Source organism: Triturus cristatus, chromosome 8 (assembly GCF_964204655.1).
Source record: "Triturus cristatus chromosome 8, aTriCri1.1, whole genome shotgun sequence".
Taxonomy (NCBI): domain Eukaryota; kingdom Metazoa; phylum Chordata; class Amphibia; order Caudata; family Salamandridae; genus Triturus; species Triturus cristatus.
In genome coordinates, this window is record NC_140591.1 from 1,698,819,324 (window position 1) to 1,698,846,551 (window position 27,228).

At 55.4% G+C, this 27,228-nt stretch overlaps 1 protein-coding gene across 5 annotated transcripts in view; it reads left to right on the plus strand.

Annotated features, from left to right (window-relative positions):
* The window catches only part of LOC146808638 (uncharacterized), a 261,011-nt gene that overhangs the window by 158,379 nt on the left and 75,404 nt on the right, over positions 1-27,228 (plus strand). For all 5 annotated transcript variants that reach the window (XM_085623667.1, XM_085623668.1, XM_085623671.1 and 2 more), the window contains exon 3: positions 11,922-12,048. In XM_085623667.1, the coding sequence (XP_085479793.1) occupies positions 11,922-12,048 (127 nt within the window). The remainder of the gene's footprint in view (positions 1-11,921; positions 12,049-27,228) is intronic.

Below are 27,228 nucleotides of genomic sequence, written 5' to 3' on the forward strand. Positions count from 1 at the left end.
ATGAGCTTGTGTCTCCTGCCGGGGTTTGGTGTCTCTTTGGGTCTGCTCCTGCTTCTCTCTGTCCCTTTCTTGCTTCTTCTTATGGTAGTGAAGTATATGAGCTTGTGTCTCCTGCCGGGGTTTGGTGTCTCTTTGGGTCTGCTCCTGCTTCTCTCTGGTCCTTTCTTGCTTCTTCTTATGGTAGTGGAGTATATGAGCTTGTGTCTCCTGCCGGGGTTTGGTGTCTCTTTGGGTCTGCTCCTGCTTCTCTCTGTCCCTTTCTTGCTTCTTATGGTAGTGGAGTATATGAGCTTGTGTCTCCTGCCGGGGTTTGGTGTCTCTTTGGGTCTGCTTCTGCTTCTCTCTGTCCCATTCTTGCTTCTTCTTATGGTTGTGGAGTATATGGGCTTGTGTCTCCTGCCGGGGTTTGGTGTATCTTTGGGTCTGCTCCTGCTTCTCTCTGTCCCTTTCTTGCTTCTTCTTATGGTAGTGGAGTATATGAGCTTGTGTCTCCTGCCGGGGTTTGGTGTCTCTTTGGGTCTGCTCCTGCTTCTCTCTGTCCCTTTCTTGCTTCTTCTTATGGTAGTGGAGTATATGAGCTTGTATTTCCTGCCAGGGTTTGGTGTCTCTTTGGGTCTGCTCCTGCTTCTCTCTGCCCCTTTCTTGCTTCTTCTTTTGGTTGTGGAGTATATGAGCTTGCATTTCCTGCCGGGGTTTGGTGTCTCTGTGGGTCTGCGTCTAATCCCTTCTGTCCCTTTCTTGCTTCTTCTTATGGTAGTGGAGCATATGAGCTTGTATTTCCTGCCGGGGTTTTGTGTCTCTGTTGGTCTGCTCCTGCTTCTCTCTGGTCCTTTCTTGCTTCTTCTTATGGTAGTGGAGTATATGAGCTTGTGTCTCCTGCCGGCGTTTGGGGTCTCTGTGGGTCTGCTCCTGCTTCTCTCTGGTCCTTTCTTGCTTCTTCTTATGGTAGTGGAGTATATGAGCTTGTGTCTCCTGCCGGGGTTTGGTGTCTCTTTGGGTCTGCTCCTGCTTCTCTCTGTCCCTTTCTTGCTTCTTCCTATGGTAGTGGAGTATATGAGCTTGTGTCTCCTGCCGGCGTTTGGGGTCTCTGTGGGTCTGCTCCTGCTTCTCTCTGTCCCTTTCTTGCTTCTTCTTATGGTTGTGGAGTATATGAGCTTGTGTCTCCTGCCGGGGTTTGGTGTCTCTTTGGGTCTGCTTCTGCTTCTCTCTGTCCCTTTCTTGCTTCTTCTTATGGTTGTGGAGTATATGGGCTTGTGTCTCCTGCAGGGGTTTGGTGTCTCTTTGGGTCTGATCCTGCTTCTCTCTGTCCCTTTCTTGCTTCTTCTTATGGTAGTGGAGTATATGAGCTTGTATTTCCCGCCAGGATTTGGTGTCTAAACCACCGACGCTGTCCAGCCCATTCTGTCTTTCAATTGGTAGTCCTTTCTTAGTATATTACAGAAAAATGTGACCTGTGGGCCTATGTTAGCCCACAGCTGTCGCGTTTCTTTTCCCCATCATTCCCCCATTCTTTTTAGGAAATCGTTTATGCTTTCCTCTGGCTTCCTGGTCTCTGCCATTAGCCCTCCTACATCTGGGCAATCAGGGAATATCTCTCTCAGGGCGGTCCATATCCGGTGCCTGTGTGTATTGAATGTGGCCCGTCATGCCTGGTTTCTGTTAGACTGATTGCTGGAATGCAAGCTTGGGTGAACACAGTGTTTGTCTGCTCCCCTATTAGGCTGCTTAGCAGGCTCTTAATGTTAACCTACTGTTAACCTAAACCTACTGTTAGGCTGATACCTGCAGTGTTTTTCTCGACGCATGTAATCCATTTCCCTGCCCCCATTCAGCAATGACGGTAACTTTGTTCTCAACCTCTCTTTGCCCATTTGGGCCCATGCCATGAATGTAACACTGCCGCGCCCTTCTGCAGTAACGGGCACGTTCTCATTCCAGGTGACTCTATGGGTTTCTTTTCAATGTAGCGTTCCCACCTTGCGAGGCATCGCTACATGTAGAGGAAATTCCAGCGGGGCTTTCCTCCTTCAAGCCTGATGCAATCCTCCACTACTGCCATGTCTTCTGGCTCAAACGATCCTCTCCTCGGCCAAGACCTGTCATAATGGTCCCTCCCCTCAGTCCAATCTTCTAATAGGTCACAAAACGGGTACACAAAAGTCTTGCCTTACTATTTGGCAATTTTCTCTAATAGGGTTAGTCTATCTTTGTCGTGGACCCGGGCGGAGCAGCGCATATACTCATCGCTGCTCCGCTCGCGTGCACACACAGGTGCCGTTTTGTATTTCCTGCCTCGCGGGTGGGTAGGTATCGGGCTGCCTTGATCCTTTATTTCTTGGTCAGTTCCGCTCTTGTGTTGACCGAACAGTGTGACTCTGATCCCTTATAGTAGCTTTTAATCTACCTCTGCTTCTTCCCAGCACTGCGCCCAGTCAATGGCTTCGCTTCGCTCATGAAAGAGCGCGCTGTTATGCATTCTTGCTCTAACTCCTGGTAGCGTGCCCTTTCTCTCTCAGACATTAGTTCTCTCCTTTCTTCCTCGCTCTGTCTGGCCTGCCTCCTTTGTTCTGAGCTACGCGCTGCTTTCATTGACCTGACTTCCTTTCCAAACTCACTTTCTGTTTCCTTCTCTACCTGGGCAATCCCAGTAGCCCCACCCTCTTCATCAGTACCGGGGGGGGGGGGGCTAGAGCTCCCTTCCTCTCCCAAACTCGCTGTGTCGCTATCAAGAATCGCCAAAAACTTTCCTGACACTCGTTTATGCGCGCCTAAACCAGTGGGAGTGTGTACCTTACTTGCCCTTTAGGTGTCATGAGTTGAGCATTGTGGATGTGGAGTCGAGCTGGGGTGCTCTGGAGGCATCGAGGCTTGCTTGCTTTTGTTTTTGTCGGGCTTAGACCTAACTCTCCTTTTTTGGTGGAGGGCTCGTCGGCTTCTACTATTATTGGATTTGAATGTCCTAATGTAGGGGGAGCTGGTGTGAGGACGTCTGTGGGAATCGACAGAAATTGGCGTTAGCATAAGCTGAAGCCATTTTGGTTGTGGCATCCATTTTGTTAGCCATGTGATTCTGCCGTCTTCACTGTTGCCTGCTTTTCTATTCTGATTGAATCATCAACTGTAGTTAACTCCTTCAGCACTGGGCTGGAGCAATGAATGAGCTGAGAAAGGCCTGTAGCTGCTGGAATGCACCTGTTTTAGAAAGTAACTGTCAGGCTATTTCAACTGATGTAAGCAGTTCTGTCTCCCCTCCCACTTTGCTGACTAAGTGATATCTATCTGACCATGTTAGTCGACAGCTATTCCTGTGTATGCTTGTACCTATTTGAGTCTCCATGCTTACTCAGCGACAAACTGTGTATAAAAACACCATGGTTTCTGTATTCCATGTACTACCTCCTACAGCGCCTGAGGGTGTTGTTTTGATGTAGTCCCACTCATGGGTGATTAATAAACTTGTTATTTGATATTCCAGCTTTTGTGCCAATCTCTATTTTGCTGGTTTGAGGACCTGTGGACAGACAAGGGTGAACCCCTGCACCGGTGAGCCCCTAAAAAGGCTCACTTCCACACATCCATCCCTGCATATGGTGGGGGAGGTGCCGATACCTTTCTTGCTACCAGCATTGTGGGGCTGTCAGTTTTATCCTCTTCACAGACGGCCAATAAGACTAATCTTGACTCTCTTTTACCTGCATATTTAGTTTTTATATGTGTTTTAGTGCGTTCAATTATATTTGTGTCCAATGTTCCCTCCTCGGGCCAGGGAAACGTGTGTGCCTTTGTGTGTAAATTCCACTCTTGGCAATACTTATTAATTTTCTTCATCTGTTTGGGGAACCTAGTTTCCATATGTTCAATGGGGAATCTATGTCAACTTTAGTAATTTTGGATAAATATAACTCAAATAAAGTTTTCGATTGTTGTCTGTCTAATCGTAGGGGTAATCGTACGTGGTGCACTCTTAAAAGTTGCGTACTAGGAGCCCAGCGCTTTCTTAAACAATTTGATTGAATATTTCAATAAAACAAGATAAAACATGCATATGCAGTATTGCAACACAGGGTGAATATGTGATATGTCAATCAATCAATCCGCATTTGTATAGCGCAGCACTGTCACCCCTAAGGGTATCTGGGCGCTAAGGGTGCTTTGTCTCCATCAAAAAGCCAGGTCTTGACTTTATTTCTGAAGTCCTCCAGGAAAGTTTATGTTTGGAGGTGAAGGGGCAGGTCGTTCCAGGTCTTAGCGGTGATGTAGAAGGAGCGGTTGCCTCTGTGGCTGCATCGGATGCGGGTGGTGTGAGTGGGGTGGAGCGCAGGTGTCTTGCGGGTCTATGGAAGTTCAGTCGGTGGTGGATGTAGAATGGTCCTTGGTCATGCAGAGCCTTGTAGGCGTGTGTGAGTATCTTGAACTGGCATCTCTTCTGGAAGGCGGAGCCAGCGGAGGTTTCTGAGGGGTCGAGTGATATGGGTCCATTTGAGTAGGTCCAGGATGAGACTGACTGCTGTCTTCTGTATAGTCTGGAGTCTTCAGAGAAGTTGGGTGGAGATTCCAGCACAGAGAGCATTGCCGTAGTCGAGGCGGCTGGTGATGAGGGCGTGACAGTCTTTCTGGTGTTGATTGGGGTCCATCTGGAGATTCTGTGGCGCATGCGGAGGATGAGGAAGCAGGAGGAGGCGATTGAGTTGATGTGTTGTTTCATTGTCAGTCGGCTGTCGAGGATGATGCTGAGGTTGCACGTATTGTCGGTCGGTGTGGGTGTCAATCGGAGTTCTGCTGGCCACTAGCAGTGGCCCCATGCGGACATGCTCTGTTTTGCTGGCTGCGTGCCTTGGTGCAGAACAAAGTGAAGTCGACATGGCACACATCCCTGTGTGCAATGCCTACAACCCACTGCCCGGGCATACATCAGTCACCCCTCTAGCTGGGTGCCCTATGCCAGTGGTGAGGGTACAGGTGCATGTGCCCTGTACCCCTACAGTGTCTAAGTCCATTCTTGTAAGTACAGTGCTGCCATTCAGAGTATATGGTGCTGGGAGCTTGTCATTACGAACTCCACAGCACCATAATGGCTGCACTGAAAACTGGGAAGTTGTTATCAAACTTCTCAGCACATTAAACCCACAATGATACCAGTGTGAGATTTAATGAAAAATGCACAGAGGGCATCTTAGAGATGCACCCTGAAAAACAACCAGCCTCTGGTGGGTTCCACGACTGGTACACACCAGCCTGCTGCCACAAGACATGTTTCTGGACTCCTAGGGTGGGAGCATTTGCTCCCTGAGCCCAGAAACAAAGCCTTTCCTAGGCGGAGGTGTTCACACATCCCCCAGGCCAGGAAGAGCCATCTGTGGCAGGGGAGCTTCAAAGGCCTGGCAGCCTTTGTAATGCGACCCCCAGCCTCTCCTGCTATCAGGAGCAGCCCCCTTCCTGTCTCCCCTCCCTTTCGGCGGGAAGACAGGCAGGAAAAACTAGCCAGCCCAGGCGATGTGCCCACCTATGCCAACTCCACCCCTCAGGAGGGGAAGTCGAGGTGAAGCCCACTCTTCAGTGCCTGCCATCTTGCAGATGGCAGGCACTCCCCAATCCGGACCTGGGATTGTGGTCACCCCCCCTCGTGGTGTGAGCACACCAAGGGTGTAGTCACCCTAAGGTCAGTAGCCACTAACCCGAGACCCCTAAAATGCCCCCTAAATACAGTATTTAGGAGGCTGCCTCAATCCAAGAAAGCAGATTCCCGCAACCTAAGAAGAAAAAGGACGAAAGAAGACGCCCAGCAGAGGAGACTGCAGAGAACAACTGACTTGGCCCCAGTCCTACCAGCCCGTCTGCAGTTTCCAGAGATTCTGCGCCAAAAATCGTCTTGTCCTGCAGCCAGCGACCTCCAGAACCCCTGGGAGGACTGACTACCTTCAACAAAGACCGGATCGCCTGTGAACTGCAGCCCTGTTCAAAAGAAACTCTGAAAACAGACTCTGAGCCTGCTGAGGACAAAGAAACCCGACGCCTGGAACTGCCAATGCACCCGTCGCCTACAGCCCGAGTTCGAGTGGCCCACGGTCACAGCAAGGTCCCCCAGCGCTCCAGAGTCTGAGTCCACCGTGGGTTGACCCCTCTAGGACTCCCCGGCGTCGCCTGCAGCCTCTGCATGGAGACCCCCCCCCAACCGCCAGTGGCCCCATAAGGTGAAATCCGACCTCAAGACACCCCTGAATCCAGCCGCCCTGGAGAAATGAACCCGAGGTGCACCTACGTCCCGAGCCCTCCAACTTACCTGCCCAGCTGTTGGTTCCTCCCGGAAGTCTTCCTGGATCGAGCCTGCAGCTAAAAACCAAAACCGAAAATCCCCATTGAAAACAACAGGGCACCCGATTCCAAAACAGCACTCTGCACCCAGCCGCCCCAGCGCCGTTGTGGGTGCACCTTTTTGTGCTGGCTCGTTTCCCCATTTACTCTGAGCTAAAGTCCAGGAGCTTTGTTTCCACAGCCAAGTGGCCTGCTCATCAGCAGCCACCAACTGGAGGCCTCCTGTCCCCCATTGGATAACATTGGGCCTCAACACTCTGCACCCGGCCGCCCTAGTGCCGCTGAGGGTGTGACAAGAGTGCATCACTGACCCTGGGGGACCCCTGAGTCCCCAGAAACTTAACTCCCACAGACGATAACTTACCTTTAAACCGATAACCTACTTTTCCTCCATAGGATAACATTGACTGTTTGACTGTTTTTCCTGAAAAAGTTTCTCTGTGTGGAGTTTTAAAATCTAAAGATATTCTTTAAAAATCGTGTGAATAACCAAAACTTATTTACTTACCTGGTTGCAGGTAATGTCCCAGTGCTGAATCTAGGTATCCAGCACCGAGTTAGAAAAGTAACGTAAAAGTAACTTACCTGTAATTTACTGAAAAAGTCTATTCATTTCAATGTACTGTATTTGCTAAGTGTTGCAACCCGCTGCATCCCCTGTAAATCAAACAAAGTACAATCTCTATTGCTTTTTCAAACTGTTCTACAATCAGCAACTTATTACTGCGAAGTTTTTAATGCCTACCTGTGCCAGGCTTGCTTGGTTTTAAAATAAAACAACAGTATATTTTTTATACAAAAACAATTGACCTAGAGTTCAGCTCTTGTGTATGAATTAATTTGCTGACTGAGTGTGTACATCAAATGCTTTACACTGTCCTCTGATACTGCCTTACTGCTTGACCAAGATGCCACTTTAGAGAGTAAGGTTCTATCTAACTTTAACCTCTGCCAAACCTCTGGACTCTATAATCACTTTACCTCATTTTGGTGTAGTTTATATAGAGCTGGTTTCTTACAGTGGGAGATGGTGTTGAACGCAGCAGAGAGGTCACGGTGGATCAGGGCCTCCATTTCTCCACAGTTGAGGAAGGTTCTGGTGTCTTCTGTGGCCGCGATCATCAGTGCTGTGGCTGGCATGGAATCCTGATTGTGAGGTGTCGAGGAGGTGCTTGTGTTCCAGGTGTTCAGTGAGCCGCTGGCTTTCTTGAGTGTTTTGGCTGGGTAGGGGAGCAGAGAGATCCCTTGGTAGTTTTTGCGGTCGCTGGGGTCGGCAGAGGGTTTCTTTTGAAGGGGTCTGGCATCTGCCTGATTCCATCTGTCTGGGAATGCTGCTGTGGAGAAGGAGGTGTTGAGGATGCAGATGAGCTCCGTCTTGATTAGGTTAGTTCCGAGGTTGAAAAGATGGTAGGGGATGGTGTTGGTGGGCGCCCCAGAGTGGATGGACAATACGATGGCTGTGGTGGTCTGAGTGGTAACTGGAGACCAGGTGGTGATCATTCTGCTGGTGTTAATTGGGTGGTTGAGGTTGCCGAGGCTGGGAAAGAGTGGTTTGGGGGGTCGAAGTTATTGTAGATAATGGCGATTTTGGGAGGGGTGGATGTTGTTCTCTGTGGCTGTCTGGCTTGAGAATTCCTTGACTATTTTGAAGAGCTTCTTTATGTGGTTGGCCATGGTATCAATGTGGGCTGTGATAGCTGCCTGCTTCCTTGAGGCTCAGGTGGTAGTCACTGAGGGCTACTATGTGAGTGGCTCTGTCGGAGGGGTTCTTAGCGATGCGTCATCACTTCTCGAGTCGGTAGCAGTTGCGTTTGGTGGTTCTGAGCTCTGGGGTGTACCAACTGATATGTTTTGAGGTTTTGTTGGCTTTTGCTGTATTCAATGGGGCAACCCTGTTGTCACTTTTGGTGATCCAGGCGGAGATGTTCTGGACGGCCTGGTCCAAGTCTGCTGACATTTCAAGTTGTGTGGTGCTGAGGGCCTGTGTCCACTGGGTCTCAGGTTACTTTGCCCCAGATACGGTAGGAGGGGCAGTAGTGCTTGGTGGTGGTATGCTGGAGGTCGGAGATGATGAAGTGAACAATGGCGTGGTTGCTCCAGGTGAGTTCTGTGACATGGTTGACTTTGACTCTGTCGCTGAAGGTAAGGATGGAGTTAAGTGTGTGTCTTGCTTTGTGTGTGGGTTCGGTGACCAGTTGGGAGAGGCCAATGTTGTTTAGGTTCTCCAGGAGGGTGGTAGAGTTGGCATCATTTGGGCTGTCAATGTGGAAATTGAGGTCGTCGATGTAGTGGTAGGAGACGATGGCTAGGGGGGCGTTTCGGTGATGAAGGCAACATCCGGGGAAAGGGTGGTGATGGCATCCTAGATTTCCATGGTGTGTTTGCAGAGGGAGCGGGCGTTGAGCAGGATACAGTGGTTCCGGATTCTTCATAGACTTGTGAGTGGGAGTGGTGCAGGGTCCAGTCTGGGCGGGAGGTCCTGTGTGGCAGGCAAAGCTGCACTGGCAGCAGGTGAAGGGTCGTTTGGTTGATTGTGGAGAGGGCGTGAAGCAGCTGTTGTTTCGGTGCCTAACGCCCAGGAGCTCCTTGGAGGTGTAGCGGTAGATGATGGGAAGATCTGGGGTCCAGGCGCGCATGGGCGCAGTTGGGCTTGTCTTTGGGAGGTGGAAGGGACTAGCATTAAGGCAGGAGGGCGGGGAGCGGGAAAAGGCAGGAGCGGGAAAAAAGCAGGAGCAGAAAAAACGGCAGGAGTAGGATGGTGACTACAGCTAGTAACCCGGGCGTCAAAGTGCCAACCAGCAAACCCCAGACCAAACTGCTAAATTAAGTTAAACCCTCAACCCTAGTAAGCTAAAAATAAAATAATACGGCTCAAGCAGAGGTAGTGAGACCATGGGACGTCAAGGGCATCAAGCAGGCGGCGGTCACCTGGGACCGAACCAAGGTCCTTGGGCGAGGTGCAGACTCACAAGGCTGGTCGCAGGAGTTGCTGGAGAGTGACGCCCCGGACCAGGAGGTCTAGGGCTGTTCACTGGGGTCATGCAGCGACCTCCATTTGTAGTCCTGGGAGGTGGTCGGGGCTAGAAGTGAGGCGGGAGGGCGGGGATCGGAAAAAAAAGGAGTGGGAAAAACGGCAGGACGGCGACTACAGCGAGTCACCCGGGCATCCAGGTACCAACCAGCAAATCAAACCCCGAGCTACTAAATCAAGTTAAGCCCTCAACCCCAGTAAGCTAAAAAATAAAATAATAAGGCTCAAATAGAGGTAGTGATGCCAGGGGACGTCAAAGGGCGTCAATCAGGCGGCGGTCACCTGGGACCGGATCGATGTCCTTGAGGCTGGGGGCGAGGTGCAGACTCGCGATGCTGGGCGGCAGGAGTGGCTGGAGAGCGGCGCATTGGACCAGGAGGTCAAGATATGTCAAAATAGCGTCTGCCTGTCCCAGTTGTGGCTCATCATACAGTTTGCAATGAATAATCAGCACAACATCATCACAAACACAATACGATTCAATATTAGTTGACAGAAAATGTAACTTGGTTAAAAAATAACAGGACACTCCTAGCTCATGTTACCCTCGAACCAGGGAAGGTTTGTGCGGTGCAAGTTCCTAAGTGAGCTGGGCAGTCTGCCAACAGCCGCTCCTCGACAAAGGTGGTAATCATGGAAACCATGTAGTAAGAACTCGGGAATCACCGGCTTCTGTTGGCCACATACAAGTTACGCCGTTTCCTGAGTCCAATTTTACCCTAAATCCGAATTTCACCCTGTTGTATCGCCCAGCGCATAAGCTAGATGCACCTTTCACCCTCCGTCCAGATACCAAGGGTATTAGAAACCACTTTAGCACTGGGAAAACCTTGAACTAAAAAATATGAGACTGAGGAGCCACGCTGCCCAATCAGGGTAGCTATGACACAAAAACCAGCGTCCTGGGAGTTATCGAGATCTATCGTCACCTTTTCTAGCGTGCTGAACTATCGAAAAAAGTTGACTTCAGTGGGATCGCCTCCATGGCTGAATTACGACAGATACAGTTGGGACGTATGAAATAGGAAATACGTCCTTTCCTGTCAGCGGCAGGGTGCATAGGCTATCTTTTTACGCTTCCCCCAGTTTACCATTTGTCAAATGCTTTACACTATGTTTTAGGTTCTGATGTAGTCTCTAACCCTCTGTGATGGCTGCTTCAGGACGGACCTCCGCCGCATGGATTCAGCAGAACTTCCAATCAATTGCGGTGTCTGCCCACCTTTTCTTGTGCGCATCATGAATCAATCCGAGCAGGGTCTCCTTCCTTCGGCTGCGGCTGGGTTAGAGGTCCCAATCAGCTCCTGGCTGGTGCGCCAAAAAATTGCTTGAGGTTGAATTTCCTTAAAAAACAGAAGATGAGGCGTTTGACAAAACAGGAACAGTTTGTTTAATTAAACATTACAGCCAGCAGACCAGTTACCTGCACAGGGTCTGAGGACTGTCTCAATTTACATTCTGTAGGTATCCTTCTTTTATACCAAATGTGAACAGTTGTAAAAGTTTGCGGCGGTACCCTGTATGCTGAGGAATATTGGTTGCTGCCTTTGGAGTCCTACATTAATTGTCTAATGGTTACCACAGGTTGGTCTCTACCTCACATGGATGCAGTGTGGCCTGTGGTGAGCGTGTCCAGATGTCCGGCATGAGGAGCGCGTGATCACTGCGTGTGCTAGGTCCCGATTGGCTACGTGTTCCTAACTCATGTGTCATTGACTTTTATGGGGTTCTTAGGGACACACGTACCCCCTCCAGCCATGTGTGCTTTATTGGGGATATCTCCCTTGACCCTTTGTAATGTTGCTGTGCCTAACTGTGGGATAGTGTGAGTTTCCTGCCTGAGCGTTAGCCTGCCTCCTATGCACCCTGGCACCTGTGTATCACTCAGCAATCCCGGGCCTCGGTCTGAGGGCCTGCGTGACTACATATTTGCGAGTTGAGGTTGATGCAGGGTTCACAATGGGTTATTCTATGAATAAGGATGAGGTATTTTCATCAACAAATACATCCATTTTTATATTAACACTGCGCACTGCCCTTTGTCATGTGGGGTTGACCTCCGGCCCTGGCTTGTACGGCCTTTGGTTATGCATGGCTTGGGGTTGGCCACAGGGCTTGTGTTATGGCCGGGCCATGCTTCCAACTCCCAGCAGGTAGACAACCCTATGCAGTGCTTAGCCTTTGATCATGAGCAGTGGGGTATTGGTCACAGGACTCGGCCTGCCGCCAGACCCTGTGACCAAACCGTCAGCTGGCTGCCAACCCCAGCGCCATCAGCCGCTTGCCCCACCCCTCCCTTTTAAAAAGTTTATCAGCCCCGGAGATGTCCCCACAGCATGCACTCTTCCCCATCGTCATTGGTCAAGCGTGTGGATTTACAGCTCAGGCTGCGCCTCCCTCACATTTCAATATTTCACAGAATGAGTTTGTTTGCTGTCTTGGTTTGTCTCCTCCAGATGTGCTGGTGCAGCTGTGATTGTGCTCTCTACTGTAGTTTGTCTTTGGTAAAACCTTTCACCTTCCAGCTCCCACTGCCTCATCTGGCTTGAGTTGTAACGGATTCCATTGGTCTTTTCAGATGCCATTAACCGATGGAGATGCTGAGGCTGGTGTCCCTGATGATGTCCGGGGGGTGGATGGAGAACCCCTCCAGGAGCTTCGGAAGCCCAGGATGATGGCACCTCAAGATCCTTCTGCTTCAAGGGGTAATGTCAACTTTAATGTATTATGAAGCACGTGTCTGTGTTTGAACTCTGTGTAGCCAACACTGTACAAGGGCACTGTTGGAAGGCGGACCCCGAGGAGTCGGTGAGACCACCAAGGGGGGGCCCTCTCACTGCACGAAGTAGCCGAGCGCTGCCGAGAAGTCTCCTGAGAGATCCTTCTCCTATCCCGTACTAGCACAGTAACACCACCACACCGGACTCAAGGAGGTTGTCTCAAGACAAGCAATTCTTTATCGTCAATAAAAAGGTTACGAGTTCAATATTTACATGAAGGGATCGAGGGATCCACCAAAAGTCTCAATGTCTCTTTGGAAGGGTAGGGGTAGCGGGTCAGTCTTTGGCAGGAGTGTGGTACGAGGGTACCTGGGGCCCAGTTCTTATCCTCAAGCTGGAGGACCTCCGATCTCGGAGGGGTCGAGCCGCGACGGCGTCAGCAGGGCTCTGGCGTACAGTTCGTGGAGAGCCGCGATTCAATCAGCAGGGCTCTCAAGATGGTTTCTGTTCAGCTCGAGCCGCGACGTCGTCAGCAGGGCTCCGAGGAAGGTTTCAGCGAGGTTGGGCCGCGACAGCGTCAGCAGGGCTCCGATGTTCCAGGTGGTTCAGAAAGGGTTCACAAGCAGGAGCCGCGACGCAGTCAGCAGGGCTCGTGATGGTTCCGACAAGAGTTCTTCTCCGTAGGGTCAGCCGCGATTCAATCAGCAGGGCTCTCGACTCCGGGATACAACTGCCGAGCTGTGGTGGGGTCGCCCCAGATATAGGTCTGGAGCCCTTTGATGTCCGGACCTATGCGCCCGAGGGGGCGGAGTGGCCGGGTGGAGGTGGCCAGACGCCCAGCAGGAGAGGCGCCAGGCCCATGGGAGTTTGCAGGGTGATCACACCTCGAGAGGGGAGGACAGTTGGGGGTCCCATCGATACTGTCCTCCGCCGGGGCGATGAATGGTTCCTGCGGCACCCCCTGGCCAGTTCGTGGTGCCTCGATGTCGGGGCTTCGCTGGGGTCGAGGCTGGGTTGAGCGGGGTCGCGCCGGCTGGGGCACGGTGTGACGTGGATGCCAACAAGATGGCGGAGCCACGAGGAGTATGCGACCACGTGTAGCTCCGGGTGAGGGCCTTGGTGCAGTCCAGACGGGTGGCCCGTGACGGCCGGGGCGGGGAACGGCCACAATCCAGGGGGTTAAGGACCACGCCACGAGGCCAGGTCCAACAGGCGTCCCCCCCAGCCGAAGGCATGGAGAGTCACCCATCTCCTTGGGGATTCTCCTCGTCAAGGCGGAAGAAGCGGGACAGGCCGTCGGCGTTGGCGTGGTCATTGCCGGGCCGGTGTTCGACGTCAAAGTCCATCCCTTGTAGCGAGATGGACCATCGCAGCAGCTTGGGGTTCTCGCCCCGCATTCGCATTAACCATTGCAAGGGCCGGTGGTCGGTCTGGACCCGGAAGTGGGCGCCAAAGAGGTAGGGCCGGAGCTTCTTGAGGGCCCACACCACAGCGAAGGCCTCGCGCTCAATAGTGCTCCAGCGTTGCTCCCGGGGCAGTAGTCGCCGGCTGATGAAGGCCACTGGTCTGTCGAGCCCCCTTTCGTCAGTTTGGGAGAGGACGGCCCCGATCCCATACTCTGAGGCGTCCGTCTGTACCACGAACTCCTTCTGGTAGTCCGGGGCTTGCAGCACCGGAGCAGTACACATGGCCGTTTTGAGGGTGTCGAAGGCTGTTTGGCAGCGGGGTGTCCAGTGTACCTTCTTGGGCTGTTTTTTGGACGTTAACTCTGTGAGGGGGCCAACAATGCTCCCATAGTCCCGGATAAACCGCCGGTAGTATCCGGTGAGGCCCAGGAAGGCCCGGACAGCGGTCTGGGTAGTGGGGGGTTCCTAGGTCTGGATGGCATCTATCTTCGCTTGGAGGGGGGCCACCTGCCCGCTCCCCACTTGATGGCCCAGGTAGGTCACGGATCCGTGGCCGATTTGGCATTTGCTGGCCTTGATTGTGAGCCCGGCCCGCTGGAGGGCGGCCAGGACGGCCTCCAGGTGGAGGAGGTGCTCGGCCCAGTGGTTGCTGTACACGGCAATGTCATCTAAGTAGGCCGCGCTGAAGGCCTCAAGCCCGGCCAAAACCTTGTTCACCAGTCTTTGGAAGGTGGCCGGGGCGTTCTTCATTCCGAAGGGCATCACCCGAAAGTGGTAATGCCCATCCGGAGTCGAAAAGGCGGATCTTTCTTGGGCGCCGGGGGTGAGCTGGATTTGCCAGTACCCGGCGGTGAGGTCCAGCGTGCTCAAGTAGCGAGCGGCCCCTAGGCGGTCGATCAGTTCGTCGGCCCGGGGTATCGGGTGTGCGTCCGTCTTGGTTACTACATTCAGGGCTCGGTAGTCCACGCAGAATCGCAACTCCGGGGGGTGACCGGGAGCTGCGGCCTTGGGCACCAGGACGACAGGGCTGGCCCACGGGCTGTCGGAAGGCTCGATGACCCCCAGGGCCAGCATCTTCGCTACTTCGGCCTGGATGCAGGCCCGCACTCGGTCAGGCACCCGGTAGGCTCTGTGTCGTATGGGGGGGTTCTCCCCGGTGTCGACGTCGTGGACGCACCAGTGGGTCACCCCCGGGGTGAGAGAGAAGAGGGCTGCGTAGTCCCGCAGTAATCGCTGGCAGTCGCTGCGCTGCTCCGGGGTCAGGGACGAGGCGAGTTGGACCCCTTCGATCGATCCATCGTGACTGTCGGATTGCAAGAGGTCGGGCAAGGGCTCGGAGTCGTCCTCGCCCCCCTCGTCGGTCGCCAGCAGCAGGCTCAATTCGGTCCGGGCGAAGTGGGGTTTTAGCCTGTTCGCATGTAGGACCCGGAGGGGGTTCCGGGGGGACTCCAGATCGACCAGGTAGGTGACGGGACTTTTCTTCTCCACCACCTTGAAGGGCCCGGTCCACTTGTCCTGGAGGGCGCCGGGTTCGACCGGGGCCATGACCCATACTTTCTGACCTGGCTCGAATTCTACCGTAGAAGTGTTGCGATCGTACCACCGCTTCATGTCCTCCTGGCTGGCCTCGAGGTTGGCTTCGGCTATGGCTCGGAACTTGCGGGTCTGGTTTCGGAGGGTCAGGAGGTATCGGTAGACGTCAGGAGGGGCGCCTCGGGGCTTCATCTCCCAGCCCTCCTTGACCAGGCTGAGTGGTCCGCGGACCGGGTGCCCATACAATAGTTCGAACGGGCTGAACCCCAGGGACTTCTGCGGGACCTCCCGATAGGCAAACAGGAGGCAGGGCAGCAGGACATCCCATTTCCGCCTGAGGGGTTCTTCCAGGCCCTGGATCATCCCTTTCAATGTTCGGTTGAACCGCTCAACCAGTCCGTTCCCCTGAGGGTGATATGGGGTCGTGAACTTGTATGTGACCCCGCATTGTTGCCACAGGGACCGCATGTACCTGGAGATAAAGTTCGAGCCACGGTCGCTCACCACTTCGCTGGGGAATCCCACTCGGGAGAAGATCCCCATCAAGGCCCGGCCTACCACAGGGGCCGTTATAGTTCTGAGCGGGACCGCCTCCGGGTACCTGGTGGCGTGGTCCACGAGGACCAGGATGAAGCGGTGGCCCAGGGCGGTTTGGGGGTCCAGGGGTCCCACAATGTCGATTCCGACTCGTTCAAACGGGGTGCTGACGGCGGGAAAGGGCTGGAGGGGGGCCTTGACCCGACCCCCCCGTCTTTCCGCTGGCTTGGCAGGTCTGGCAGGACCGGCAGTGGTTGTCCACATCTCTCCGCATCCGGGGCCAGTAGAAGTGGGTCACCAGACGACTGTACGTTTTGTCTTGCCCCAAGTGTCCGGCGAGGGGCACATCATGGGCCAGGTTGAGAAGGAACTCCCGGAAGCGGAGGGGGACCACCAACACGTGGCCGGCCCCGAGTTCTGCCACTTTCTGTTCACTGTACAACAGGCCCTCGGCCCAGTAGATCCAGTGGGTGCCGGTCTGGTCACCGTTGGCTTGCGCGGTCGCCTGCTGTCGGACCCCTTCGAGAGAGGGACAGGACTGTTGCTCTTGCTGGAACTGCTCTCGGGTGGGGCCCCCTTCATGTTGCCATTGCGTCAGTTCTGGTAGGGCGCTCGGAGAAGCCATCTCTTCGGGGGAGGATTCGCTGGGCCCGGGGTCGGTGTCCGCCTCCTCCTCGCTGCTGGCGGGAGGGGGTGTGAGCCCCTCGGGTCGGGCAGTCCCGGAGGTCGAGGAGGAGCGGGGGGCCTGGGCGGTCATGGACCGGGTGATGGCGCAGGCCCAATCAGCCAGTCCCAACATTCGGAGGTGCTCTCGTCGTTCTACTTGAGCCCAGGGGGAACTCTCCAAGTCGTTCCCCAGGAGGCAGTCGACCGGGGCGTCGTCGCGCACCGTCACCTTCAGCAGGCCCGTCACCCCTCCCCACTCGAAGGGGACCAGGGCCATCTGGCATAGGCTTTCACTGTTGTCGGCCGTCCGCACAGGGCACAGCACATTCGGTAGAATCTGTTCAGGGGTCACCAGGTGGCAGCGGACAGCGGTGATACTGGCGCCGGTGTCGCGAAGGGCTTCGGCCCGTTGTCCGTTGACCGTGACCTGCTGCCGGTACTTCTGGGTGTTGGTTGGGATGGGGGTGCAGGGTACCATCTCTCGGCTACCCAGGCAGACCAGGGACATGGCTGCCGGCTCCCACTCAGTGTTTTCTCGGTCGAGGGCCTCTTCTTCCTCCTCTCCCCCCAAGGCGGCGGCTGTCAGCTGCCGGGGCGGGGGCCCGCCGGCCCCGTTTCTTCGGTTCAGGGGGCATGCCGGGTCGCTGGCAAAGTGTCCGGTTTGTTGGCAGCCATAGCAGGTCACTGGTGGCCGTGGTCCGGGTCGGGCCGAGCCCACCCTTCGCGCTAGGCTCGGGGAGAGATGTGGCTGCGGTGGCCCTCGAGGGGGGCTCCTGGGGGCCCCAGCGGGAGGGTCTCTGTTCCTGTTCGGCCCTCCCCCCCCACCGCGCTGGCGTGGGGGTCCGTTGGGGTTCCTCTGGTACTCCCCCATTGAGCTCCGGGGGACCCGGGAGTTGACCCATCGATCGGCCTCGACGGCAAGTTTTCGCGGGTCGGTCATTTTGCTGTCGAGGAGGTGCTGTCTCAGTTCCACGAAGCAATTGTTGGAAAGATGTTCCCAGACGATGAGGTCGACCAGTTGTCCGTAGGTGGTTACTTTGCTGCCTTTGATCCACCCTTCTAGGGCCCGACTGAAAAAGTCCACATATTCCACCCATGTGGTACCCGGGATTTTCTTGCAGTCTCGGAACCGCTGGCGGTACATCTCCGCTGTTAGCCCGTAGCGGGTGAGCAGGGCCTCCTTCATGTGATCGTAGGAGGTCATCACCTCCTCCGGTAGCTGGAGCAGCGTGTCCCGCCCTTCACTCAGGAATCTCCCCCACAGGCCTGCGCCCCAGTCTTTTCGGGGCACCCGATGGGAGGTCATGGCCACCTCGTAGGCCTTGAACCATTGTTGGATATCGTCATTCTTGTAGTACTCCTTGACGACCTCCTTCGGGATATGCACCTTGGCCTCGGGGGGCGGTAGAGTGTCTCTAGTACTGGGGGTGTTGGTCCCTCCGTTCTTGGCCTTGATCTCGAGCTCCTTGAGACTGCGCTCGTGCTCAAGAGTTAGTTTCTTTTCCTCCAACTCCCGGTGTCGTCTCTTCTCTTCTATTTCTTCTTGAAGGCGTAGCTGCTCGAGGGCCAGTTTCTTTTCTGCCAGCTGGAGTTCGCCGTCCAGCCGTAGTCGGGCGAGCTCTAGTTCGTGGCTCCGGACCTTTTCCCGCTCTCGTATTTCTTCCTCGGAGAGGCCGGTTTCTAGGCTCTTTCTTCCTCCGGTTGCCGGGGTCAGTGCGGTTGCTGTGGTCTCCGTCAGGGGCAAGGGCCCTTCTTCCTGGGAGGGGCCTGCCCCAGCCTCCAACCATGCCCTCAGAGCTTTCTGCATCTCTTCCTTGGTACCGAGGCTGGTGGTTGCAATGCCTTTGTCTCTGCAGAACTGTTTTAATTCTTTGTGCGTATATTCTTCCAGCCGTTCGGGCTGGAACTCCATTGTCGCGTTGTTTTCCTGGCTGCTCATGATGCTATTCGTTTGGATGGGTAGCTAGTGGGTACTGGCTGGTACGTACTGCGTTCGGCTCGGATCCCGTCGCTGGCCACCAAATGTTGGAAGGCGGACCCCGAGGAGTCGGTGAGACCACCAAGGGGGGGCCCTCTCACTGCACGAAGTAGCCGAGCGCTGCCGAGAAGTCTCCTGAGAGATCCTTCTCCTATCCCGTACTAGCACAGTAACACCACCACACCGGACTCAAGGAGGTTGTCTCAAGACAAGCAATTCTTTATCGTCAATAAAAAGGTTACGAGTTCAATATTTACATGAAGGGATCGAGGGATCCACCAAAAGTCTCAATGTCTCTTTGGAAGGGTAGGGGTAGCGGGTCAGTCTTTGGCAGGAGTGTGGTACGAGGGTACCTGGGGCCCAGTTCTTATCCTCAAGCTGGAGGACCTCCGATCTCGGAGGGGTCGAGCCGCGACGGCGTCAGCAGGGCTCTGGCGTACAGTTCGTGGAGAGCCGCGATTCAATCAGCAGGGCTCTCAAGATGGTTTCTGTTCAGCTCGAGCCGCGACGTCGTCAGCAGGGCTCCGAGGAAGGTTTCAGCGAGGTTGGGCCGCGACAGCGTCAGCAGGGCTCCGATGTTCCAGGTGGTTCAGAAAGGGTTCACAAGCAGGAGCCGCGACGCAGTCAGCAGGGCTCGTGATGGTTCCGACAAGAGTTCTTCTCCGTAGGGTCAGCCGCGATTCAATCAGCAGGGCTCTCGACTCCGGGATACAACTGCCGAGCTGTGGTGGGGTCGCCCCAGATATAGGTCTGGAGCCCTTTGATGTCCGGACCTATGTGCCCGAGGGGGCGGAGTGGCCGGGTGGAGGTGGCCAGACGCCCAGCAGGAGAGGCGCCAGGCCCATGGGAGTTTGCAGGGTGATCACACCTCGAGAGGGGAGGACAGTTGGGGGTCCCATCGATACTGTCCTCCGCCGGGGCGATGAATGGTTCCTGCGGCACCCCCTGGCCAGTTCGTGGTGCCTCGATGTCGGGGCTTCGCTGGGGTCGAGGCTGGGTTGAGCGGGGTCGCGCCGGCTGGGGCACGGTGTGACGTGGATGCCAACAAGATGGCGGAGCCACGAGGAGTATGCGACCACGTGTAGCTCCGGGTGAGGGCCTTGGTGCAGTCCAGACGGGTGGCCCGTGACGGCCGGGGCGGGGAACGGCCACAATCCAGGGGGTTAAGGACCACGCCACGAGGCCAGGTCCAACAGGCACCTCTGTTCTATAGCTTCAAGGTCTCCATCCTACCTTGTGGGCAACCTTCTGCTGGGCTGCATCAGAGCTTCATCCTCTCCAAACCCTGATCTTGTGCCTTGTGAGTAGTGTACTGGGGCAGTAAAGGCTCCTTCCTCTCATGGTGGTGACCACTGAGCACAGAATTCTGAGGCAGAGGTCGCCCGTCGAGCGACCTTCACCCTGGGAGCAGGCTCCTTACAGGCCTCGTGAGGTTACCTTTGAGTCTTGGAATTGTGCAGACCACTTCTCCATCACAGAACTGGCCCAAAAGCCCTCAGAGTAGCCCCCCAAATTTGCTTAGAAGTTTGAGGTTTATGATAGGTAGAAATTCCTCATTGGATTTCCAAACTAATATAAGTTGCTGAGAAAAACTCTGAGAATCTACAGGAATCTATTTAATCACTTCTTTCTGTGACAAAATCTTTAATTTCCTGAGTTATGATTTGTGTTTCAAAAGCAGCGAGAGCCACGGGCGGGCGGGAAGCAACTGAACCGGGTGAGAATACAGCTCGGCTCAGAAGCCTCGGATTGCTTGCAGTATCTCTTAATCTCATACAAACAGTTTCCAATTGGGGTGAAAGAGGGTGAGTTTGCCACCCTTCTTACTTGGGAATAAAAGGTTTAAACATAAATAACCTTCCATGATTTGTTTGTGAGTGTCCTCTGACGTGATGGGAATGTCCTCTGTGAAAACATCTCACTGAGGAAGAAACGCTGGTGGACCCTCCATCGTTGAATCCCGCACTGTGTGCTCCTCTGTTAACACAGAAGGATGGACGGTAGCAGCTCAGTGATTGTTGCAAGCCTGGAGAGTGAGCTCTGGGCCCTCCTTGTGACACCATGGATGCGCCGTATTTACTCTACAGTATAAGTAGGTGGGGGACCCAATATACCCTTGGAGGCTTGGGTAATCTATATGATAATAAGTAAAAGGATGCCTGCAAGGGAATTTGTTAAGAATTCTTACTCTAGTATGTAATACATGTTGTTACTTCTATGTTCAACCCTAAATGGTCTTGAACCTTTGAACAAATCTGTACGTGTATAGAGATATACAGAAAATGAAGAAATTAACATTTCAAAAGCACGGGAGAATCTTTTTCCAAAAGTACAAACGTTTTTTGATATGGATAAAATGGAAAAGGGTACATTCAAATATAACAACACAACATGATTGAGGATGTGTGAAACTACCTACAAATCATGAGCACAATCATCTACTCCACATATAATGGTAATTGAGGAATCTGGAAATACAGAAAACAATCACTGTGTTACAACAAATGTTACGGAAATAGATGAGAAAGTCGACGTTTCGGTGTGATGTGGCAATTGTCCGTCAGACCATCTTCAGGACGTACAGACGACTGTTTAAAAAGTCCCTTAGCATCAGTCCGCTTTTCAATTAGGACCCATTATTTGTGAAGACAATATACTGGATAGTTTGTTCGGATCAGTTCGCTCAAAGACCACTACTGATCGCCCCTCAAATAAGTGTTCTCCCAGTGATTCCAAGGATACTCCACGGAGCCAGGCTGAATTTTACTCGACTTGACAGCGAGTTACTGACACTCCACACTTATTTGAGGGGAGACCTGTACCTCGTATGTGTAGAATAACTGTACGCACAGATAAACGTTCCCTGCTTTAAATCGGATAAAGAGCAGTAGTGGTCATCGGAGACGTCTGTAGAATATATATATGTATGTAGATAGATATATCTAGAACATGGAAGTCTGTTCCAAATGAGATATATGAATTATGATTGTACATAAGAACAAAACCTCACTCTATTGGCAATAACAAACCAAACTCAGCCAATGAGTTCTCCTGTCGCTGAAGGCTCCTGATATTCCTCTTACAAGAGATCGTAACCGTCCTTCATCGTGATCGTGTGTCCACAGTTGTAAAAAGCTATTTTATTCCTCAAAGTTTTATCTTTAAACCGCAGGAAAAGTATCTTTCTCTCTCAAAACTTGTTCGTACTTTTCCAAACTAAACACAGCCTCAGAATTGGCACTTTATTTCCAATTCATTACTGTCATGAACTCTCCGTTTATTCACACAGTCTGAGCCCCAAAGAATTGTTTCCATAAATGAAAGAAATGAAATACAACTTTGGAGTTTCGCTCAATTTAACTCCAATAATCCAAAGGTCACCTGAAAGGGCAGACTAACCGTTAATCGATGCTTAACGTGAATTAATCTCAGCTGAAAACACTGCTAATGAAGGAGAGCCTGGATTCCCTGCTCTCAGGGACAGGGGGGTCCTCTTCCCCTCTCTCAGGGACAGGGGGGTCCTCTTCCCCGCTCTCAGGGACAGGTGGGGTCCTCTTCCTCGCTCTCAGGGACAGGTGGGGTCCTCTTCCCCGCTCTCAGGGACAGGTGGGGTCCTCTTCCCCACTCTCAGGGACAGGTGGGGTCCTCTTCCCTGCTCTCAGGGACAGGTGGGGTCCTCTTCTCTGCTCTCAGGGACAGGTGGGGTCCTCTTCTCCACTCTCAGGGACAGGTGGGGTGGGGTCCTCTTCTCTGCTCTCAGGGACAGGCGGGGTCCTCTTCCCCGCTCTTAGGCACAGGTGGGGTCCTCTTCCCCGCTCTCAGGGACAGGTGGGGTCCTCTTCTCTGCTCTCAGGGACAGGCGGGGTCCTCTTCCTCGCTCTTAGGGACAGGTGGGGTCCTCTTCCCCGCTCTCAGGGACAGGTGGGGTCCTCTTCCCTGCTCTCAGGGACAAGTGCGGTCCTCTTCTCTGCTCTCAGGGACAGGTGGGGTGGGGTCCTCTTCTCTGCTCTCAGGGACAGGTGGGGTCCTCTTCCCCGCTCTCAGGGACAGGTGGGTTCCTCTTCCCTGCTCTCAGGGACAAGTGCGGTCCTCTTCTCTGCTCTCAGGGACAAGTGGGGTCCTCTTCCCCGCTCTCAGGGACAGGTGGGGTCCTCTTATCTGCTCTCAGGGACAGGTGGGGTCCTCTTCCCCGCGCTCAGATACAGGTGGGGTCCTCTTCCCCGCGCTCAGATACAGGTGGGGTCCTCTTCCCCACTCTCAGGGACAGGTGGGGTCCTCTTCTCTGCTCTCAGGGACAGGTGGGGTCCTCTTCCCCGCTCTCAGGGACAGGCGGGTCCTCTTCCTCGCTCTTAGGGACAGGTGGGGTCCTCTTCCTCGCTCTTAGGGACAGGTGGGGTCCTCTTCCCCGCTCTCAGGGACAGGTGGGGTCCTCTTCGCCGCTCTCAGGGACAGGTGGGGTCCTCTTCGCCGCTCTCAGGGACAGGCGGGGTCCTCTTCGCCGCTCTCAGGGACAGGCGGGTCCTCTTCCCCGCTCTCAGGGACAGGTGGGGTCCTCTTCCCTGCTCTCAGGGACAGGTGGGGTCCTCTTCCCCGCTCTCAGGGGCAGGTGAGGTCCTCTTCCCCGCTCTCAGGGACAGGTGGGGTCCTCTTCCCCGCTCTCAGGGACAGGTGGGGTCCTCTTCCCCGCTCTCAGGGACAGGTGGGGTCCTCTTCCTCGCTCTCAGGGACAGGTGGGGTCCTCTTCTCTGCTCTCAGGGACAGGTGGGGTCCTCTTCTCCACTCTCAGGGACAGGTGGGGTGGGGTCCTCTTCTCTGCTCTCAGGGACAGGTGGGGTCCTCTTCCCCGCTCTCAGGGACAGGTGGGGTCCTCTTCCCCGCTCTCAGGGACAGGGGGGTCCTCTTCCCTGCTCTCAGGGACAGGTGGGGTCCTCTTCCCCACTCTCAGGGACAGGTGGGGTCCTCTTATCCGCTCAGGGACAGGTGGGGTCCTCTTCCTCGCTCTCAGGGACAGGCGGGTCCTCTTCCTCGCTCTTAGGGACAGGTGGGGTCCTCTTCCCCGCTCTCAGGGACAGGTGGGGTCCTCTTCCTCGCTCTCAGGGACAGGCGGGTCCTCTTCCCCGCTCTCAGGGACAGGTGGGGTCCTCTTCCTCGCTCTTAGGGACAGGTGGGGTCCTCTTCCCCGCTCTCAGGGACAGGCGGGTCCTCTTCCTCGCTCTCAGGGACAGGTGGGGTCCTCTTCCTCGCTCTCAGGGACAGGCGGGTCCTCTTCCTCACTCTCAGGGACAGGCGGGTCCTCTTCCTCGCTCTTAGGGACAGGCGGGGTCCTCTTCCCCGCTCTTAGGCACAGGTGGGTCCTCTTCTCTGCTCTCAGGGACAGGCGGGGTCCTCTTCCTCGCTCTTAGGGACAGGTGGGGTCCTCTTTCCCGCTCTCAGGGACAGGTGGGGTCCTCTTCCCTGCTCTCAGGGACAAGTGCGGTCCTCTTCTCTGCTCTCAGGGACAGGTGGGGTGGGGTCCTCTTCTCTGCTCTCAGGGACAGGTGGGGTCCTCTTCCCCGCTCTCAGGGACAGGTGGGTTCCTCTTCCCTGCTCTCAGGGACAAGTGCGGTCCTCTTCTCTGCTCTCAGGGACAGGTGGGGTCCTCTTCTCTGCTCTCAGGGACAAGTGGGGTCCTCTTCCCCGCTCTCAGGGACAGGTGGGGTCCTCTTATCTGCTCTCAGGGACAGGTGGGGTCCTCTTCCCCGCGCTCAGATACAGGTGGGGTCCTCTTCCCCGCGCTCAGATACAGGTGGGGTCCTCTTCCCCACTCTCAGGAACAGGTGGGGTCCTCTTCTCTGCTCTCAGGGACAGGTGGGGTCCTCTTCCCCGCTCTCAGGGACAGGCGGGTCCTCTTCCTCGCTCTTAGGGACAGGTGGGGTCCTCTTCCCCGCTCTCAGGGACAGGTGGGGTCCTCTTCCCCGCTCTCAGGGACAGGTGGGGTCCTCTTCCCCGCTCTCAGGGACAGGTGGGGTCCTCTTCGCCGCTCTCAGGGACAGGTGGGGTCCTCTTCGCCGCTCTCAGGGACAGGCGGGTCCTCTTCGCCGCTCTCAGGGACAGGCGGGTCCTCTTCCCCGCTCTCAGGGACAGGTGGGGTCCTCTTCCCTGCTCTCAGGGACAGGTGGGGTCCTCTTCCCCGCTCTCAGGGGCAGGTGAGGTCCTCTTCCCCGCTCTCAGGGACAGGTGGGGTCCTCTTCCCCGCTCTCAGGGACAGGTGGGGTCCTCTTCCCCGCTCTCAGGGACAGGTGGGGTCCTCTTCCTCGCTCTCAGGGACAGGTGGGGTCCTCTTCCTCGCTCTCAGGGACAGGTGGGGTCCTCTTCCTCGCTCTCAGGGACAGGTGGGGTCCTCCTCGCCGCTCTCAGGGACAGGTGGGGTCCTCTTCCCCGCTCTCAGGGACAGGTGGGGTCCTCTTCCCTGCTCTCAGGGACAGGTGGGGTCCTCTTCCCTGCTCTCAGGGGCAGGTGAGGTCCTCTTCCCCACTCTCAGGGACAGGTGAGGTCCTCTTCCCGCTCTCACGGGCAGGTGGGGTCCTCTTCCTCGCTCTCAGGGACAGGTGGGGTCCTCTTCCCCGCTCTCAGGGACAGGTGGGGTCCTCTTCCTCGCTCTCAGGGACAGGTGGGGTCCTCTTCCCCGCTCTCAGGGACAGGTGGGGTCCTCTTCCCCGCTCTCAGGGACAGGTGAGGTCCTCTTCCTCGCTCTCAGGGACAGGTGGGGTCCTCTTCCCCACTCTCAGGGACAGGTGGGGTCCTCTTCCTCGCTCTCAGGGACAGGTGGGGTCCTCTTCCCCACTCTCAGGGACAGGTGGGGTCCTCTTCCCCGCTCTCAGGGACAGGTGGGGTCCTCTTCCCCGCTCTCAGGGACAGGTGGGGTTCTCTTCCCCGCTCTCAGGGACAGGTGGGGTCCTCTTCCCCGCGCTCAGATACAGGTGAGGTCCTCTTCCCCGCTCTCAGGGGCAGGTGGGGTCCTCTTCTCTGCTCTCAGGGACAAGTGCGGTCCTCTTCTCTGCTCTCAGGGACAGGTGGGGTCCTCTTCTCTGCTCTCAGGGACAAGTGGGGTCCTCTTCCCCGCTCTCAGGGACAGGTGGGGTCCTCTTATCTGCTCTCAGGGACAGGTGGGGTCCTCTTCCCCGCGCTCAGATACAGGTGGGGTCCTCTTCCCCACTCTCAGGGACAGGTGGGGTCCTCTTCTCTGCTCTCAGGGACAGGTGGGGTCCTCTTCCCCGCTCTCAGGGACAGGCGGGTCCTCTTCCTCGCTCTTAGGGACAGGTGGGGTCCTCTTCCCCGCTCTCAGGGACAGGTGGGGTCCTCTTCGCCGCTCTCAGGGACAGGTGGGTCCTCTTCGCCGCTCTCAGGGACAGGCGGGGTCCTCTTCGCCGCTCTCAGGGACAGGCGGGTCCTCTTCCCCGCTCTCAGGGACAGGTGGGGTCCTCTTCCCTGCTCTCAGGGACAGGTGGGGTCCTCTTCCCCGCTCTCAGGGGCAGGTGAGGTCCTCTTCCCCGCTCTCAGGGACAGGTGGGGTCCTCTTCCCCGCTCTCAGGGACAGGTGGGGTCCTCTTCCCCGCTCTCAGGGACAGGTGCGGTCCTCTTCCTCGCTCTCAGGGACAGGTGCGGTCCTCTTCCTCGCTCTCAGATACAGGTGGGGTCCTCATCGCCGCTCTCAGGGACAGGTGGGGTCCTCTTCCCCGCTCTCAGGGACAGGTGGGGTCCTCTTCCCCGCTCTCAGGGACAGGTGGGGTCCTCTTCCCCGCTCTCAGGGGCAGGTGAGGTCCTCTTCCCCGCTCTCAGGCACAGGTGAGGTCCTCTTCCCGCTCTCACGGGCAGGTGGGGTCCTCTTCCTCGCTCTCAGGGACAGGTGGGGTCCTCTTCCCCGCTCTCAGGGACAGGTGGGGTCCTCTTCCTCGCTCTCAGGGACAGGTGGGGTCCTCTTCCCCGCTCTCAGGGACAGGTGGGGTCCTCTTCCCCGCTCTTAGGGACAGGTGGGGTCCTCTTCCTCGCTCTCAGGGACAGGTGGGGTCCTCTTCCCCGCTCTCAGGGACAGGTGGGGTCCTCTTCCCCGCTCTCAGGGACAGGTGGGGTCCTCTTCCCCGCTCTCAGGGACAGGTGGGGTCCTCTTCTCCGCTCTCAGGGACAGGTGGGGTCCTCTTCTCCGCTCTCAGGGACAGGTGCGGTCCTCTTCCCCGCTCTTAGGGACAGGTGGGGTCCTCTTCCCCGCTCTCAGGGACAGGTGGGGTCCTCTTCCCCGCTCTCAGGGACAGGTGCGGTCCTCTTCCTCGCTCTCAGGGACAGGTGGGGTCCTCTTCCCCGCTCTTAGGGACAGGTGGGGTCCTCTTCTCCGCTCTCAGGGACAGGTGGGGTCCTCTTCCCCGCTCTCAGGGACAGGTGGGGTCCTCTTCCCCGCTCTCAGGGACAGGTGAGGTCCTCTTCCCCACGCTCAGATACAGGTGAGGTCCTCTTCCCCACGCTCAGATACAGGTGGGGTCCTCTTCCCCGCTCTTAGGGACAGGTGGGGTCCTCTTCCCCACGCTCAGATACAGGTGGGGTCCTCTTCTCCGCTCTCAGGGACGGGCAGGTTGTATTTAATCTGTAGTTAGCCATAATACCCTTAGATTCAGAAGGCGTGTTGTTCAATGTGTTATTTAGGGCACACAGACTTACATTTGGAAGCCAAAAATTAAGAGAAATTTTATAGATAATAACAAATATTGTATTCTGTGTAAACCCAGTAACCCCTTGTATGCCAAGCACACCCTGTTGTGGTTCTGTATGACCTTTAGTAGAGGTCAAGTTGTATGGGTTGTAGTGCCCCTCCCTCCTCTGACCTCTGGCCGGGGTCACCGGACTGTACTGGTCGGTGCGTCCAGCTGGGCACGGCTCAGGAAAAGACTCTGCGTTATCTTTTAAATATCAATATCTACTTTCACTTGTCATTTACTAAGGAAACATTTTTATTATTACTTTCACAATCCATTGAGTTTACAGTAACTCTCTGAATAATGCAGCGTATAACAGGGG